The sequence below is a fragment of the Melospiza georgiana genome, chromosome 3 (assembly GCF_028018845.1).
Source record: "Melospiza georgiana isolate bMelGeo1 chromosome 3, bMelGeo1.pri, whole genome shotgun sequence".
NCBI classification, from domain to species: domain Eukaryota; kingdom Metazoa; phylum Chordata; class Aves; order Passeriformes; family Passerellidae; genus Melospiza; species Melospiza georgiana.
This window is the reverse complement of record NC_080432.1, coordinates 45,888,258-45,906,055: the sequence shown is the minus strand read 5'-3', so window position 1 is coordinate 45,906,055 and position 17,798 is coordinate 45,888,258. Positions and strand designations below refer to the sequence as shown.

The 17,798-nt window shown below is 47.0% G+C and overlaps 1 protein-coding gene across 2 annotated transcripts; it reads right to left on the bottom strand.

Moving 5' to 3' along the window:
• Positions 1–9,706: 9,706 nt before the first annotated feature.
• LOC131081360 (cytochrome c oxidase assembly protein COX20, mitochondrial) lies at positions 9,707–12,803 on the bottom strand. Of its 2 annotated transcripts, none has more exons than XM_058020408.1 (4): positions 12,728–12,803; positions 11,108–11,222; positions 10,903–10,966; positions 9,707–10,450 (listed from the first exon to the last, which is right to left on the bottom strand). In XM_058020408.1, the coding sequence occupies exons 1-4, from the start codon at positions 12,758–12,760 to the stop codon at positions 10,309–10,311; spliced, it is 354 nt and encodes a 117-aa protein (XP_057876391.1). In that variant the 5' UTR covers positions 12,761–12,803; the 3' UTR covers positions 9,707–10,308. The 2 variants fall into 2 exon arrangements, with proteins under 2 accessions (XP_057876391.1, XP_057876390.1); XM_058020407.1 differs by lacking the exon at positions 12,728–12,803 and adding an exon at positions 11,514–11,864.
• Positions 12,804–17,798: the final 4,995 nt, after the last annotated feature.

Sequence of the window (17,798 nt, the reverse complement as noted above, 5' to 3'; positions counted from 1 at the left end):
CTATGTGGTTGTAAAGCCTGTATTTCAATTCAAAAGTCTGGGATGTTTTGTTTTCAGTTTCTTTGCTGTATGGTGTTTAAAAAAAACCCCAACAAAACAGCCACACGTGAGATGCTTCAACTCTCACACTCAAAAAGGAGTATCCTGTTTCTATTAAAAATACTCCTCCCCAACAAAAGCTGTTTTGGTTAGTTCAGCACTATCTGAGGAACAGAATGCAGAAAAGCTTCAGCACATGCTCTACCTGGGACACGTGTAGCTCAGAGAGGGGGTGGAAAAGTCCACGTACATCCTGCTCGTGATTTGTCACAGTTGAGTGGAGCCGTGTATGCAGCCTGGGTCCGCCCACACACTCACTCTCAACGTAGCTCTGTCTATTCCTAGAGAAGGGATTTATTTTGCCATGTGAAAATGGCTTTTAAAGAGAAGCAGTTGCCTAAAGAGTCACTAACACTAAAATACCCACAGTTTGCATTTAGAAGGGACGATATGAAACTTAGCTGGTGGCTATAGAAGGGTAAGGAGGGCACGGCAGTACATGGCCAAAAGGAGAGGGCTGAGCCATCTGTCACATTCAGCGATTCCTTGCAGCTTACAAGGGTTTGTTTACATGCAGCAGAGTACTTGGATTAGAGCGGCCCGTGCTGCTGGTGGCGGTGGCACAGACAGTGGCCTGCAACACTGAGGTTTGGGTTCATGTTTTGGGGTGCTTTTCCTTTTGGAGTGCAAACTGGCTTTGGCTTTTTCTACCTGAGATGGGGTTTTTCCCTTGCAAGAGTACAAACGTGGATAGCTTCGAGCTTAGCTCTGCCAGCGGGACCATGGCCCGTGGTGCCTGTGCAGCTGTTGGCAGCAGTGCCGGTGGGGCTCCTGCAGCCCTGTGGGATGCAGCCGCTGCCACCTCACCCAGCCATCCTTCAGCGGGGGCCGTGCGGCCGGGCTGCAGGCTCAAGGCAGGGCCGCGCTGCGTGTCCCGGGAGGAAGCGCCCGCTTAACAACCAAACAAACTCCGGCTGTATTGCTGCCTCTGCTGGTTACAGTCGCTAAGATACACGCTGTGTACCTGGAGGTGCTTCCCCGACACGCCACGCTCTTGGCGAGGGCGGTGTCCTGCGTGAGAGGACTTTGTAAACAGCTGCGGGACATCAGGGCCAGGCTTTGGTTCTGGGGTGGCTTTTGGGATCCCTGTCCCCACACCCGCGCTGCTGTCGGGAGCCGGCCTTTCCAGCCGCTGGGCTGCTTCCCCTGCTGCGCCGGGAGGAGCCGGCAGTGCTGCCGCCTGTGTGCGGTGCTCGGTGTGAGTGGCACCTGCACGGGAGCTCCTTTCAGTGCCTACCGCAGGACAGCCCAGCAGCGAGGAGAGTTTTAGACGCTGTGCCCACTTTTTGTGATAGTGGAATGAATTAAATCAGTCTTCTGGCTACGTCCTTGCAGTCCAAGCCACTTGCATTGAAAGAAAAATTCTTACTCATGATGTAAGCCACTATTTTCTTTTTCCTTGCAACACTCCAAGCACTGCTTTTAATAGAAATAGGTGATTAAGTCATATTTTAAGATTAGGAAGTTTCTTTGTCCATGACCTTTTGAAAAACTAGGCCAGTGCTTTCTAACAGGGCAACCTCAGGCAAAGCCACAAGAAATCAAACTGAGCTGCAGAGACATGAAATACTTTGACACTTCTGCAGATGTTAGCTGCCAGGGGCTGGGCTTTCCCAAGCAGAGAAGCGTGCACACACTGTATTTGTGAACTAGCAAGGGAGGAGTAAGTACAGCTGGAGACAAGTTGGCCCAAAGCACTGTGGATGGGGAAAGCTCCAGGGTGTCAGGAAAAGCTGCTGAGGAGCAAGTGAAACCCAGAGGAGCAGCTTTGTAACTCAGATGTGTAACAGCGTGGCCGTGGTGAAGTTAGAGCAGCGCCTCTCTCATGCACATCCTCATCCCAGGCAAAGCCCCCATGCAGGTGGAGAGGGGAGGAGGCCTTCTCTTTGAACAATGACAGAGCAGTGGTTAGTTTTGCGCAGCTTTTCTGCTTTGCTAGGCACTAGCCATCTCCTCCAGCACAGAAGGCCTCTCCAGAGCCAGCCCTTACAGGGAACTGGCTGAAATCAGGACTTGGCCAGCAATTCATTATTTTGGATGTTACTCTTGCCTTAGTTTGTCTTTCTGCCAGTACTGGGAGTGGCAGGAGGATTCAGCTATGTTGGTTGCTATGTAAACTTAGCTGTAGCTTAAAAGAGATGCTCAATGTTTAACATGTTGTCAACATCAATAGCAAAAAACAAAGGCAAGTGTAAAAAACCTAGAAATATAATTACTTGTGGGTGACTTGACATGCAAGTGTTACTTTAGAACAAGTTTTTGTTATCTCTTCTGGTTTAGTAGACAATCTTTGATCTACAGAGTACTTTTGGTCCTAGAACTGTGGGTAAGACATAGAGATGGGGGAAAGAATGAGTAAGTCTTGAAGGAGGTATTTACTTGTAATATCTTTTCCTGAAAGAAGTGACACTTGGGGTTTGCTCACATTTGGGGTTTGCTGAGAAACAAGAGTGAGGAAAGTTGAGCTACCAGAGGTGAGTCCACATGCAGCATCACGTGCAGGTTGTGAACAGCAGGGCTGTGTACCCAAAGCCTGGCACCTCCACACGCTGCACACTTTGTCTTCTCTGCTAAGTGCTCCCTGCTGCTGCCACAGCACCTGCAGTGCTGTGGGGCCTCCCACCCAGCCTTGGAGCACTGCATTGGAGAGAACAATTCCTGAAGGCAAAAAGGGATGCTCTTCAAAAAGGCTGTCCTCTGCATGGCACTGGGCTTTTCCTGCCTTGGGTTTTGCAGATTTTCTGTGTCTCTGTAGGCTGCAGAATCACAGAGATTTGCTTCTGGACATGGAGTCCATCCTCCCACTTGTGACAGGACTGGCATCTGTGCTCAGGTCAGCTGGGGCTTTGTCTAGAGATGCCTGAAAACCTGCAAAGGGTTGAAATTACCTGGCGTCTCTGGGCTGCCCCATGCACTGCCCTCAGAGCAAACCAGGCCTGTCCTCCTGCCTGGCCTGGAGACTCCAGGCTGGAGTTTTGGCCATTGCCCCTGCCCCATCCCTGCAGCTACCAGGAGATGTTTGGCTCCATCTTTGTAACTGTCCTGCAGGTAATACTTGGCTCTTATTAGTTCACCCCACAGACTAAATCCAGCTCCTTCCACTGTCTTTCCAGAGGGCAGGCCTTGAGCTCCATGGACATCTTAGGAGCCCATCACTGGAGTCTCCACATTTTTTTGACATCCTTGTTGAGCAAGAAGCCCAAAGCTGGGCAGCAATATTAGGTGCACTGCTCAGCAGTGTCAGTGCTGGTGGATAAGTGCGCCTCTGCGTTCACTGACCACATATTTTGTGATGGAGCCCAGACTGCAGGCTGACTTATGTGCAGAGAGAGCACTCTCCTGGCCCACATTCAACTTGGCAGCCACTCTAAGTCCCATCCTGTTCAGCAGGGCTGTGATTCAGCTAACTGCTTCCCAGCTTCTAGTGGACACCCCAACAGGCAAGCAGCTGCCCTATAAAAAAACAACAATAATAAAATCTAATCTATTGTTAAATAGTGAGACAAGCACCTCAAAAAGAAACATTAGTTGTAAATTACTTGTGCAAATTAAATGTCTTGTGTGTTTGCCCTATTTAGTCTGAGAGACCTTGCAGAAAGCAGCTGCTATAGTTCAGTTCACTAAGAATTGCTTCAATACTTAAGTATCAGTGAACACAACATTTAAATGTCACCATCTGGGCATTTGGATCCCAGACCTAGGATATTCCATCAATCACACCTTTTGCATGAACTTGCCTGCCCCGTTGTTACAAGGAGAAGAATCTCCTGTGCGGAGCAGAGCCCACCGAGCATCACCAGCTGCCAAAGCTCGAGATGACTGCCTGCTTCCCGTAAGTGGCTGCAAGAGGAGCTGCTTCCTCCGAAGGAAAGGAGGGGGGAGCAATCACTGGGATCCAGTGCTCCAGTCCGCAGGGCTGCACGCCCAGCCCAGCCCCGCTCGGCACTGAGGAAACTCCACAGTCCGCTCGGCGGTGGAGAAGCTGGTGGAGGCCGGGAGACACTTCCTGACAATCAGCGGCTCCCGGACATTCCTGGGAGGAGGAGGAGGAGGAGGAGGAGGAGGAGGAGGAGGAGGGGGGGGGGGGGGGGGGGGGGGGCGGCGGCTGCTGCTGCTGCTGCTGCTTCGGCGGCTGCGTTGGCACAGCCCCAGGATATTTATGTGCCTCCACAGCCTGGCAGCCGGCCAGCCCCTTTTCATTTTTTTTCCTCTAAGGAAACACCCGCGGAAGCGAAATGAGAGACTCCAACCGTTTCTTTCAGCAGATTCTCAGCAGACAATGAAGGAAAGTTTTCAGGAATGATCTTGTTTTTATAGGTACTTACTGCCTTGAAAGGTCCATTATTTACCAAGTCCAAGTATCCTTCTGTAGTTCCAGAACAATCCAGGGAAGATTACAGTGCTGGAAGCAACTGAAGGGCTGGTGGGGGAAGGGAGGGAGTGCATGGGCTCCTCCTGGGATGGTGGCTGTGTTCCAATTAGCATGGATCCCACAGGAGGCCGTCAGTAGAGGGACCGTGCTGCTGCTGTATCATTACCTAAACCCCTCTGAATTTTTTCCGGTTTGGTGCCATACCAGGAGTGTGTGACTTCACAGCGAGCTGTGGTTTGTGGCATCTCAGAGCCCTCCCGAGGCGTGTGGCTGCACGTGTGTGTGCGCAGAGCCATGTGCGGGGGCATCCCTGGCTCTGCTGGGACCAGCGGTGCTCCGAGGGAGCGGCTGCCCGGCCGTCTGCTCGGGGGCCGCTCTGTGACCCACTTAGGTGCTCTTAGATAAGGCTCCCATTGGGTGACAGAGATGTACAGACTGAGGGATGGTGTCCCCAGCAGAAGGATGAATGGTGACAGAGAAATTTCTGAGTAGAAATTAATGCTGACTGGCTTTTGGGAAGGAGAGGGCTGCTGTTCTTGTTAGTGGGTGTAAGAAGCCCTCTGTGGTTCTGCTTCAGGGGGACCTTGTGAGGTTTAGGTCTCACGAAGAAGAATGTGACACTGGGATACTATCAGAGCTAAGAAACCGAGTCAAACAAGTTCTGTCATGGCCTCCCAGTGCTGCCTCAGGACAGCCCTCAAGGGCTTTAAATATTGGATGAAAGCTTTATCAGCACGGCATGTAACAATCACTGGTAGCTCCAGATTTCTTTGGGGGGGTCTGAACAGGGTACTTTTCCCTGTGTTTTGGGGAACAGGCTGTTACAATTTTTTTTTTTTTTTTTTTTTGCTCTGTATTTGCTCTGTGAAGGACTCCTGCAACAGGCATTTGTGGAAATGTATCAGTCCAGTAATAAACCTGTTAATGGCTTTTCATCTTCAGAGATATTGCCACTATCTCAGCCAGAGCCTGAACGTTTCCTGAAAGGGAGGGGTATTAGCTTCCCTTTAATTGCTTAAGTAACACAACAAAGAGGAATGGCAGGTGGGCTGCATCTCCCATCCTGTTTCCACAGCATCTGTGCAGTGTCACAGCAATGACATGGTGGAGAAAGATCTCTCACTGTGGCCACCTGGCAAAGGTAAAGGTGGTAAGAACTCTTGACCTGGATGACAGAAAGCATGAATGTCAGCCAGAGCTGTAAAGCTTGTAAGTGAACTCCAAAGGCCTGCCATGCATGTATATGCAGGACTGAAGGCCAAGATGTGTCATGGATAAAAGCTGACTGTGAGCACCAGAGTTATCACAAGCCATTTGCTATCAATAGGAGAGATGAGGATCTGTTGTCTAGGGAGAAAACTCACATTGGCTGAGAGCACACCTGCTGCTCTTTGTTACAGCATTTGACAAAATAAACAAGGAGTTTAAAAAATATGCAAAGCATGTGCTTTCTTCTCTCCAGAGCAGGAAAAGGGGAAATCTTTGTTTCTGTTCACTGGATCAGCACTCTATACAATCTGGGTATTTCTGGCCAGTCCAAAGAGAATAATCCATGGTACATTTTAGGTACTGCCAGAGGGCCCCTGGCATGTTCAGGAGAGTTGAGGGTTTTGACGCACTCTTGCCCATGACAGATGACAGAAGCTGGCAGGATTAAAATAGCCTCAGAACAAACTGCTCTTAATCTTGAAAACAAGCAGACATAAGGATGCCGTGACCTATTCCTGCAGGAACAGGCAGACCGACCCCCTGCTGGATGGCTCTCAGGCAAACTATGAACTCAAGCAGGAAAAAACCAAAGGAGTGTGTGAAAAAGAGGGGACCTATCCTTAGTCAGGGTGCTGTTAGCCATGAACAAAAGTCTGAGTATTCCTCAAACTGTCATCCAAGGTTCTACCTCTCATTACCCTCCTCCTCCACCACCCTTTGAAGGTTTAGCAGCTGTACGTGCTTAATGTAATACTTTCATTTTAAATGTAATAAAGTTATCTGTTCCAAGGCCTTCAGTCTAAACATTGACTAAAACTCAGTTCCACTTCTGATATGGAATTAGTTCTTACTTCTTCACTTATGGGAAAAAGAACAATCAAAAATCATCTTCTTGAGCATCTGAATATACTGTAAAAGTTTGTTTTGATGAGTTTTCCAAGGCAAGAACAATGTATTTGTTTCAAGAGTTAAACAGAGGAAGCAAACAACTTTCATTGGTAACCACTGAGCTTTTGAGCTAAATGTCTGGATAGGAACAAGAGAAGTATGGGAATTAGTCTACTAAGCTGGAGAAAATATTTTGCTTGGGAGCTCATTAGAGCTGAATTCACACAGTACTTCATTGTTACCTGGATTGCTTATACCAGAAAACACAAAGGTACTTCCTCCAAACCCAAATAAAAAACCCCTACCAAAAGCCAGGCTCAGTGACAAGAGATGACCTTTACTTTGCAGCACTCAAGGACGTGGGGTGGGCGGTGACACACACAGAGTCTGGAAGCCGGCAAAATGCAGAGAGGGCCAACATCTCCCTAAAATCTCTGCTTGGGTTAAGGGGTAAAGGGACAAGTTTGGGATGGCAGCTGTAATTGCCTGTGCTGTCACCTTCAGAAAAGTTCCTGGGTTTTGAGCCTGTTGCATCTGCCAGTGGCTGAAGGACATTTGCACCTGCGAGAGGCACCCACGGCACCTGATCACACACAGCTCTGGGAATGGGGCTGGCAATGAACCTTGGATCTCCAGGTGCCTCCCACAGTGCCTGCCCTTCCCGAAGGACCCGGAGGACACACCTTGCACAAGTGGCCGCTGCTGCAGTGCCAGGCGTGCGCTCCTGCTGGAGGAGGCTGCAAACGCCTTTTCCCAGAGTTCCGCTACTGCGGGGAACAGGAACAGAAAGCTCTGGAGGAGCAATGGGGCCATAAACCCAGCTCCCTGTTTCGCTGGTGGTTTAGGTTGCTTTAAGGAAGGATTTCCCTAACTTCAGGGATAAACACTGCTTGTCAGTCACTGCTCAGTGACCAAGTAACATAACTGTCGGTGAAATAAACAGGGTTTTAACAACTTAGGGTTTCAAGTTGCTATACTTCATTCTCCCCCTTTTTATGGTTTATTCTGAGGGGGCTGAAAACCAAACATCTTAGAAATTATTTTTTTCTTTTCCATCCTAGTAACTGTCTGCTAAGTTTTTCTTTAGGCAAAGCAAAGCAAACACTATCATATCTGTCATTAGCTGCAATTGTTTTACATTTCAAGTCTGATAATAAAATACAGAGGTGTGCTAAACATTTCCACCAATGACTTAGGATTTATGAAATTAGCAGTAACAGATAAATAGGGATACAACTCACTAATTTAAAAAATATAGTTATGTTGTTGTTTTTAAACGTCAGAATTACTTAAATAACAGAAATTTTTGTTTTCTTGTCAATGTATCCTAATTTATGACAACCAACAGCTTTGAGATTTTTTTGTTTTATCCTGTCTCTCGCTCTTTAATTGGGCTAACCCATCAGTCACTTTCAATTCACTCTCCATAGCTGGCACGGAAGCAGCTGCAGCCAGCACTTCGAGGAATTATGCCAGACTTTCCCCTGCATGTTTGACCATGAGCATTCTCCCCTCTGCTGTTGCAGCCCCCCTTTCACACCAACAGAGTCCTGCTCACTGCTTCCTTGTCTTATATCCCTGCCCTGCCCTATTGGGAAAAGGCCTTGACTTTCAGTTAATTCCACCTCTAGTTTTAGTAAACACTGAAGCTCCAGTGTGCTGGCCAGGCTGCCTGCACATTGCATCTTCCCCAGTTTTTCTGTGAACATCTGGCACGCTCATTTGACACTCTGCACAGTGAAGCAAAAGTATTAGATGAGTTATCTATGCAATGCAGATACATCTAGCATTTCAGAGTTATTGCTGAAACTGTGGTTAAGCTGCTATTGGGCTAATATCCTTAAATACAGTAAATTATATGACACCAATTAACACCAGACAGGTTTTAATGCTGCAACTTTCCCCAGATTTTTTTTACTTACACAGTATCATAATGCTGCTTTAACTTTCTCACCAGTCACAGTATGTGTGTGTGTTTTGAAGGATGCCATTATGCACATGCTAACTTCTTTCCATTAGCACAAAACACTCTTCACTTCTCTCTACAGCTGCTCTTTGCCAAAGAGTAAATTTTCATCCCTGTGCTTTTGTTGCCCAAACCCCCAGCTGACCTATGACCTCGCAGCCAAAAGACCCCCTGCTTAGGCTGCACTTTCTTTTCTTAGGTCAGACAGGAGAGAACTCAGCCACGTACTAAAACAGGAGCTGGTTAAGACCAGCTTCATGGCTCGCTCAGTTTCCCACTGCTGCTCCAGGGGCTTTAGGAAGCAGCAGCTTCCACCCCAAGGAGAAGCCTCCCACAGCCCCTTGGCCCCCCAGCCAGCACAGAACCAGGGGAAACATTTTTCTCTTCTGAGTTAGCTACCAATTAACTTCTCAGTTTGGCATTTGCAGTGAGGACAGAAAGTGTTTCATTGCATTAATTCTTCTAAAGACTTTTTATATAAAATATTGAAGGCAATGACCTCAATAAAATTTATCTTTGTTTCTCTCAGAACAAACATGAGGAATAGAGGGGCATAAAGGAATTAGAGTATATAGGTTTGTTTTCTTCTTATAAGAAGCTAATCCACAGAGGGTAAAAGTTTAATTTTCTCAGTGTAAATAGCATGTTTGCTTAGTGCTCTAAAGTATATTTCCAAATAAATAAGGGGAGCAATACTGCTGTTTGCATCTGGATTTTCAAACCTCCCTGCACCAGTGTGAGTTAACAACAGATCACAAACTCTCTCAGACTAAGCAGAGGCTGGGGGAAAAGGACTGTTTTTGCTTGGTGACATGCCTTTAGACCAGAAAGTGCTTACAGCATAATAGACCATAAATCATTATATGTAAAAATAAACACATTGTGTCACTCGTGCAGGCAGAAGCAAGCAAGTGATGTCATCACTCATCTTTTTACCAATATGCTATTAGACCTAACACTGTATTTCCAAATGAGATGGTTTCCTTGACATTATGTACTGATATTTCTTTTAACTGAAAAATCACTGTAGAACATGCCTTTAAAGAAAAAAATGAAAGAAAAAACAAGCATTGCTACTTACAAATAATGTACATTATGATTCCACAAACAGTAGAGAAGTGTCTTAAGTCGTGAGATTTTTAATGAAGTAAAAAAATTATTTAATTACAAAGTTTAGACTGCTCTGAAGTGTGATTTCATTCCTGGTTTCAAACAGAACAAAGATGGAAATCCTTCAGCTCCACAATGTATGTAAGTTATCTGGTTATCCTGCAGCTGAAATCTTACAAAGGCTGCTGACTATCACCCACTTCGCACAAGCAAAGCCTTCTCCTCCTGTTCAAACACTCCTGTTTCACAAACAGCACTGTTAATAATAGCACCAAAGGCTCAACAGGTGATGGAAATGTTTTCCTGTATTTGAATGAGATGTAATTACAACTTTGCTAAAACAAACCAGGCTCTGTTTATTGTGGAAGTTAAAGCAGTCCCAAATCACTGTCCTGCATCCTCTGAGACGCTGAAGAGAACACAGCAGCTCCCAGATGTTTGACAGGACGTCACTGCAAATGTCTGCAGTCACACACATACATACATGAAACAAAGCAAGGCTTGTACCGACTTAACAGATTCACTATGAATTTCCTGCTCAGATTTGCTGGAAAAACCATGATTTACCAGTTCTAGACACCTCACAGGCTTACAGTGTAGACTGACTTTTTTCTGGACCACCTTTTCCCAAAGATGTATTAAACCACAACCCTTCCGGAGCAACCTATGAATCGCTTCTTTCACTGCCACTTTGTTTCTTTTCTGGATCAAGATAACTGCCTTCAAATAAAATCCTGTTTTTCATTCCATCTTTAAGCATTCTTTGCCGGATCCTTTGCTGGGCCAAGTTGTACCTGCAGTAAAACCTAGGGGAGGGGATGAAAAGGAAACACAATTCCCTGCTTTATATGAGTGGAAGGATCAAACCAGAGTCATTCAGGCAGCTGAAAAGTTGCAACCACATTGCTAGTAAAATTAAGCATGCTGCCTTTGGAATTAGGACAAGAATGGGGTATGAAAAGGAAAAAATAATTAAGAAAAATGGAAATAAGTGGGGGAATTGATAGCTTAGAATTCAAGAAACAATAGGAAGTATTTTAAATATATATAAACATAAACATTCAAACACAGTGAAATGTTTTCCTTTAAAGAAGATAAGTATTTTGGGGACAAGGAAGAGGATGCTTTGCTAGGCAGTTTTTTAAATGTGGTTTCAAAACCACCATGAAACACTGTTTCTGAAAACTGAAACACAGGGATCATGTTGTACCATTCAGTCAACATAGGCCTATCAAAATTGAAGAAGAATTTTACATACCAGTATCCTAACATTGTGCAAATATAGCTACCAACTGCAACATCACAAGATCTTTTAACTCTACCTGAAAGAAAAACAAAAAATCTTATGAAAAGTTAGAGAAAACAACTTGTATGACTTCCCATTATTAATAACACCTAACAACAAATAGAAGATCTTTTTCTTGCAAATAAATATATAAAACCCAAAAGGAGTAAGTACTTACTAGTTGCTAAAAAATGTCCAAGACCCATAACTAAAGCCCCCAAGGAGCCATAGAGCACTGATTCTCGCGCACATGGGATATTTTTAACATCGAGAAATCCAAAGAGTTTAAAGGACTGTAAGACAAAACAAACAAACAAAAAAACCCATAAATTTAAAAAATCACTTCTGTAGAAGTCTATGATGCCAACTCAACTGTAAAACTGACTTGTTATCTTAATAGTCAAGCATAACTAGTTGAGAACTTACTGTGTCTAGGGTTATATATGACCAAAAGTGAACAGGTACAGATACATCAGGGATGTTTTTGGAAGAGTTAACTATTAATTTATATAATATAGTTTTGCACAAAACTGTTGATCCATCCTTTTCACTGAATATTACAAATTAGCTACTTAATTTCTTACCTTTACATTCCCCCCAAAAAGAAGAGAGAAGACTCTTAAGAATCCAGGATTTTTGTTACATTGCAACAAAGAAGGAAGGCTACAATCAAATATGCAGTTAGTCATGACATGTAAGTTTAGTACCTGAAGCGAGCAAATGTGCTTGGAAAAAGTTAACTTACTGGAGAATGAGCATGTAATAGAGAACCTAGTACTGAATAAACATATTTATAAACCTAACTAATTTATGACTTAACCCTATGTCTAGGCAGGGGCTGGGCACATGGGTCAGGGTCAAGGTGGCTGCCCCTCAGTAACCCCTGAACATTTTTCTGCTGCCAATCCTTTGGTCAGGGATGGTGTAAAAACACATTTCAGTCTATTGTGCTCAGGGATGGTGTAAAAACACATTTCAGTCTATTGTGCTTAAACCATTAGAGCATGAAGAATCATGTGTGCAATTGTAGCAAAATTCATCAAAAGTGATTGCTTTATTTTGTTGTGAAGGTATTCCACTTGGTCAAAATAGATTTTGAAGATGGAGTACTACAATGCTCAACTGCTTCTGGAGAGCTGACAACTCTGTGGGAGAAGTCATTGTGTCACTGTGGTAATGGGGATGGCAGGCACGGAAATCCCCAGCGTTAGTTTTATCCATGTTCCCTCGGGACAGCCATCAGCTGTCCCTGCGTACAGGCGAGACAGAAAGGATGTGGTCTATGTTGGTCGCACCTCCTAATGAGTAATTTCAAGGGCTCTCATGGACGAAGTCACTTGATATGTCGCTGTTGTTGGCTAAGAAGGTATCCGTGATACATCCATGCAGCGTGATGCATCCTTTTAAAATAGCGTCTCACCTGCTGCCAGGCTGGGCATCATTTGTTATGTCTCTGACCACTGCAGACCAGCGGCCTCACGGACCCTCCGGCCCCACCGCCACGAGAAAGTCCCGCCGGGACCCGGAGGACCCAGCGCACACCCAAACGCCGCCCGCCCCGTGGCCCGGCAGAGCCCCAGCCGTGCCGCGCGTTTCCGTGCATTGTTCCCCAGCTATTTCCTCGGGCGCTGCAACAGCGGGGCGGGGCGGTGGGGGCACGGTCGCTGCTGCTCTGCAATGACCTCCCGTGTCCCCAGCGCGGGGCTGCGGCGGCCAGCTCCTCCTCATCCTCCTCCTCCTCCTTGTGATCATCCTCATTCCCCTCCTGGCCCCTCGCCGCCTCCCCGCCCTCCATTACCTTCTCCGGCTCAGAGTCGCCCTCGCCCGCCATGCCGCGGCAGCGCCGTCCCGCCCGCACCAGCGAGCCGGGGCTGCGCCCGCGTACAGAGCGGCGCCGAGGGGAGGCCGCTCCGCCCGCCCCGTCTCTATGGCGCCCGCGGAAGGGGCGGGGGCGGGCGCGCCGCCGCCATTTTAGGTCCCGGCGCCGAGCGAGATTCCAGCGCGAATCCTTTGTTCGGCGAAATGGGTCACGGCGCGGGGGGCGCGCGCGCGGGCACGCGGCCGGGGGGCGGGGCTCCGGCCCTCGCCCCGCCCCGCCCCCGCCTCGCGCCGCCCGCCCCCTCCCCGCCGCGGGCGCGCGCCCGGGCCGGACGGGGCTGAGGGCGGCGCCGGGAATCCGTACGGATCTCGGGAATCCGCACGGATCCCGGCGGGAACACGCGGCCGAGCCACGCTCCGGCATACCGGACGCCATAGGGGCCCTGCCGCGGTCGGGCTGAGCTCAGCTGTTCAAAGCTAAAAGAGAAAGGACGGGGCTGGGAGGTGCAAAGGCGCTCAGTGGGTAGCGCCTAGTGGGAGAAGGAGGTTACGGGATCCTTGGCGCACCGTGGCCAGCCTGGTGGATGCGGGGATCTGTATCCCGAGAGCTGATTGCCAGGGGGAGCCTGCCAGGGTGCTGGAAAGGGCCGAGGAAAAGGTGATTTGTATACATGGGCGAAATTCCCCGGGTGGCAGCGAGAATTAGGAGATGGAGGAGGAATTGATTCCGAAGTGCTCTGGAAAATGGCCTCCTGTGAGGAGGCCGTGCGGAGCGGCGTCGGACACAACCGCAGCGGGTTCAGCCTGATTTGGCGGGATAAGCCTGAGCTAAATCACTTGGACATGCTGGGAATCACCCCTTAAGTGTGTTACTGTACCTGCCGTAAGGATGAGAAAAGGTAAATAGTGCTAGGTGACTTAGGACAGAGGTACAGCTCTCCAGGATACTGTAAAGATATATTTTGCTGCAAGAAGACATGGCTCTAAGTAGCGAATTACAGGGCAGATTCAATTTAGAACCTTTTTTATCTTAGCAATGAAGTATAACAAGGATGAGAGATGTGCAATACTGCTCTTTGATCTAAAAAATAGTGTGTCCTGACTTATGAGGCGTGAGATATCTTCAGACCTTGTTAAATATTATTATATTATTATGTGTTTCATTTTTTTTAATCCTGTGCTGAATAAAATGGTCTTTTTCACGCACTGAAATTTATGTTCATGTGGATTTTCTCTTACTACTTTTTGTCTTTCCTGTGTTTGTGGGATTTTGGAAACAAAGTACTTTCACACAACCAATTTTCATGTTTCACCAGCTGAAAAGTGCTGCTGCACATTTTCATGAGCTCTTTTAAATTGAGATTAGAAGCAAATCTCAATCCTTACCCAAGTCCCAATCCATCATTGTTTTGTCATCTAAGCAGACCTTGCAGGCAGAGCTCTGAATTCATGGAACACTGATTCAACATTTGCTATCCATTTGAGAAAGATCAGTAGAAATCCCTCACATTGTGAGTAGTTTGGCCTTTTTTAAATTAATGTACATTATGTATGTAGAGATGCAAACATAGGACATTTGCTAGATGGTGTGAAAACCAAATTACTGACACCATCTGTCCTTGGAAAAGTTTGTAATGTCCAGTTTTATTTTTGTTGGTTTAAAAATTAAGCAGTGACAAATACTGAGGAATGTAGCAAGAAATCCCAAGAGAATGCTGACATGTCTGAGATTAAGAAGGGCACAGTGGTGAAAAAAGAGACACTGCTTTTACTGCTAATGAAATGAGGTGGCCTGGCCTGCAGCAGCTCCTATTTTGAAGGAAAAGAATGGATGGATCTTTTTTGCTTTGAAAGAATTAAGATGGTGGAGAGCAAACTACACAAATAGAACCTCTTCTGTCTGATAGTCAAGAATAGGCTAAGGAGAAGTACATGGTTTTCCCTATGTGTCATTTATCCTTTTCCCAAATACCCAGATCACACAAATTGCACTGCAATAAACAATACCATTGTGTGGTTTTTTTCTCCCTCTCCTTGGTCCTTGGTCCTTACTCTGCTTTACTGCTGCACCTCACAGCTCTGCTTCTTGTCCTTCAGTAGCTGCCCCAAAATGAATCACTGTTACACTTTGTGGGTTAGAAGTACACAGGGCTGCTTGTCAGTGCTTCAGGTGAGTGAAGATGCTGGAGCTGGAGCCTGCTTAGCTTAAGGAAGAGGGACACTTGGGATGGCCTGAAGCATGCACCCGTCTTTCCCTCGTGTCCCTTAGGGATGCCAGGGTGTGCAGAGGGCACGGGGTGATGTCCTGCAGCACTTGAGGGGGGCAGGGTTCTTGAAGTGTGGGCCTCGTACTTCTGCTGCTTTTACCCTCGTGTGCTCTGAAGGCTCTGGGACTAGGGTCTTCTTTTTCACATCCTGGGCTCAAATAAAAATGAGGCTGGCTCCTTCTGGCTCACTGAAATGCAGGTTTTAGCCTGTAAGTTGATCCAGGAGGTTGAGGCTCTGTGGGCATGTGGTGCTTTGTAAGGATGATCACACAGGGAATGTGAGAGCTGCTGCAATATGCCCACTGCCTTGCCAGTGTGACTTGCTGCAAGAGCTGGACCGACTTTTATTTAAACCCTTGGTTCACCTGGCCCAGCAGAGGCACATCCCAGAGCATCTCCCACTGTGTTCTGCCAGTATGCATACAGGGAAGGTGGTACAGCAAAAGCCCCTGTGTGCATGCCTCTCTCCATTAGCAGGGACACTGTGCTGTTTCTGGAAGCCAGGCATCTTGTATGTGCAACTTTGGAACTGCTGCCTTGAATTTCTGACCCTAAAGGACACAACTGAGACATCTAAACGTTCTTGTTTCCTTAATGACATTGACTGGAGCTGGAGACCCTTGGCAGACCTGCCTGTGCATGGTCAGTTCTATCCATCGTGGTGTGCTGATTGCCACTTGCTCTCAGCTGTTTGAACTTTTCCTATATTTATGCAGTTCTTACTTTTATTAGCACTGATCAATAAAGTGTAGCATCCTTAGCTGTATGCCTCTCCAACCTGAAATTGACAGCTGGTCAATGGTTTGGATTGGTCTTTGACAGCATCTTTGTTCTCTCACCCTTCACCTCTGCGTTTAAAGGTTAGACCAGGCAAACTCTTGTCAGTCCAGGAGCAGGGAAGAGGCCACTGTGTACAGGACATGAAGCAGCAGACAGGCAGTGCTCACGTCACAACAGTGCAGACAGGAACCTGGCTCACTGACTTCTCCAGTGCTTATTCCTTCATCAGAAGACTTCACTGAGGGGTCTGATTCCTACATACGTGTCACTTCAGACACAATTTTGGGCTGTATTCCCTAGAAGGAGGAGGGAACCATCATACAAGTGTGGAATTTCCTACCTTTAGCACCTCTTGGCCATGTAAGTTGTTCCTATACTGTGGGGTGTTTATGTAGGTTTGTCGAAAAGCAACTGCCTGCAAAAGCTGTGACAGCCTGTCCTAAGAAATAGAAATACATTTATTAGAGGGTGACAACCCCTTTAGGCTGATGGCCACCATGGACAGATAACTAAACCTCCTGGTGAATTCAGCATCTCCCAAGGGCTGCATGCTCTGCCCTGGGTGTTTGCAAAGGCTCTGCTGGTCTGTCCATAACATAAGTTGTTACTGGCAAGCAGAGGCTCTTCTGCCTGTTCATATCCATAGATACCAGCTTAAACTGCTCTCTGACACCAGAGGTGGCCCAGGCCTTCCTCCTCTTTGCTGTGCAATCCTACCTTCTCTCTGTCACCAGCTGTGCCACCTGATGCAGCTGAAAGTTAGCCTTACACAAAAGCTGCTTCCTGGCCGGGATGAGGCTGCTTTTTTGAGAGCAGTGCTGATTTATATCAAGGGCCTCAAGAAGTTGCTCTGTTGAAGATGTTTGGAAGGTAGCAGGCCATTGGGTTCCTGGGCTAGTAGCTGAATCACGCCTTAAGGCAAATTCTGGAGATGTCCAGCAGTGCTTTGTCTTCACGGTCATCCTGAAGCTACTTAAATAGCAGTGAAGCATTTGCTTGTGGTAACCATGTGCCATTTTGTAAGCCATGAAATCAAGAGGTACTTAGAATTGCCACAAGTCATGAAGAGGATGATTATTCCACTCATGTCCTCAGTTGCCTTGAGTGTATTTGTCCTTCCAGAGAAGAACATTATGTTACTGAATGCAAGTGTGTAGGAATAATGTGTTCTGGGGTTACGTATTTCTGAGCTGCACTTGCAGCCCAGAAAGCCAACTGCATCCTGGAGTATCAAAAGAAGAGTGGCCAGTAGGTTGAATTCTAATCTACTCTGGTCTTGTGACAGACACCCTAGCTGCAGTGCTGCATCCAGCTCTGGGGTCCTCAGCACAGGAGAAGCATGGATCTGTTGGAGTGAGCCTAAAGGAGACCCACAAAGATACTCAGAAGGGTGGAGCACCTCTGTGGAGACACCCTGTGGGAGATGGGGTTTTCTGCCTGAAGAAGAGGAGGCTCTGGGCATATCTTATAGCAGCCTTCCAGTACCTAAAGGGAGCCTGCCAAAGAGCTGGGAGGGAACCTTCTGGCAGGACCTGTTGTGATAGGACAAGGAGTGATGACTTTAGACTGAATGAGGGTAGATTTAGATTGGATATTAGGAAGAAATTATGCCCTATGAGAGTGGTGAGGCACAGGAACAAGTTGCCCAGAGAGGTGGTGGATGCCCCATCCCTGAAAACATTCAAGGTCAGACTGGATGGGGCTCTGAGCAACCTGATCTAATTGAAAATGCTCCTGCTCATTGCAAGGGGGTTGGATTACATGATCTTTAGTAATCCTTCCAACCCAAGGTACCCTATGATTCTGGGATGCTATGATGGTTTTTGGGGGTAAATTGTTATTATGATGGCTGCAGAGATACTGTGCTGTAGGTTATGTCAGAGTAACCCTTGTGGGCTCAGGGCAGGCACGAGGAATGTGTGCAGGCTGCTTGTTGCCAAGGCAGTCAGCAACCACGTTCGTGCCATTGAATTTTTAAAAAACCCTTTTTTCCCCCTAAGCATT

Coding starts and splice junctions, on each gene's coding strand:
- LOC131081360 (XM_058020407.1), bottom strand. CDS start 11,618: ATGACTAACTGCATATTTGATTGTAGCCTTCCTTCTTTGTTGCAATGT. Junction 11,223..11,513: donor TTTTTGGGGGGAATGTAAAG/GTAAGAAATTAA, acceptor TTTGTCTTACAG/TCCTTTAAACTCTTTGGATT. Junction 10,451..10,902: donor TGCACAATGTTAGGATACTG/GTATGTAAAATT, acceptor CCCCTCCCCTAG/GTTTTACTGCAGGTACAACT.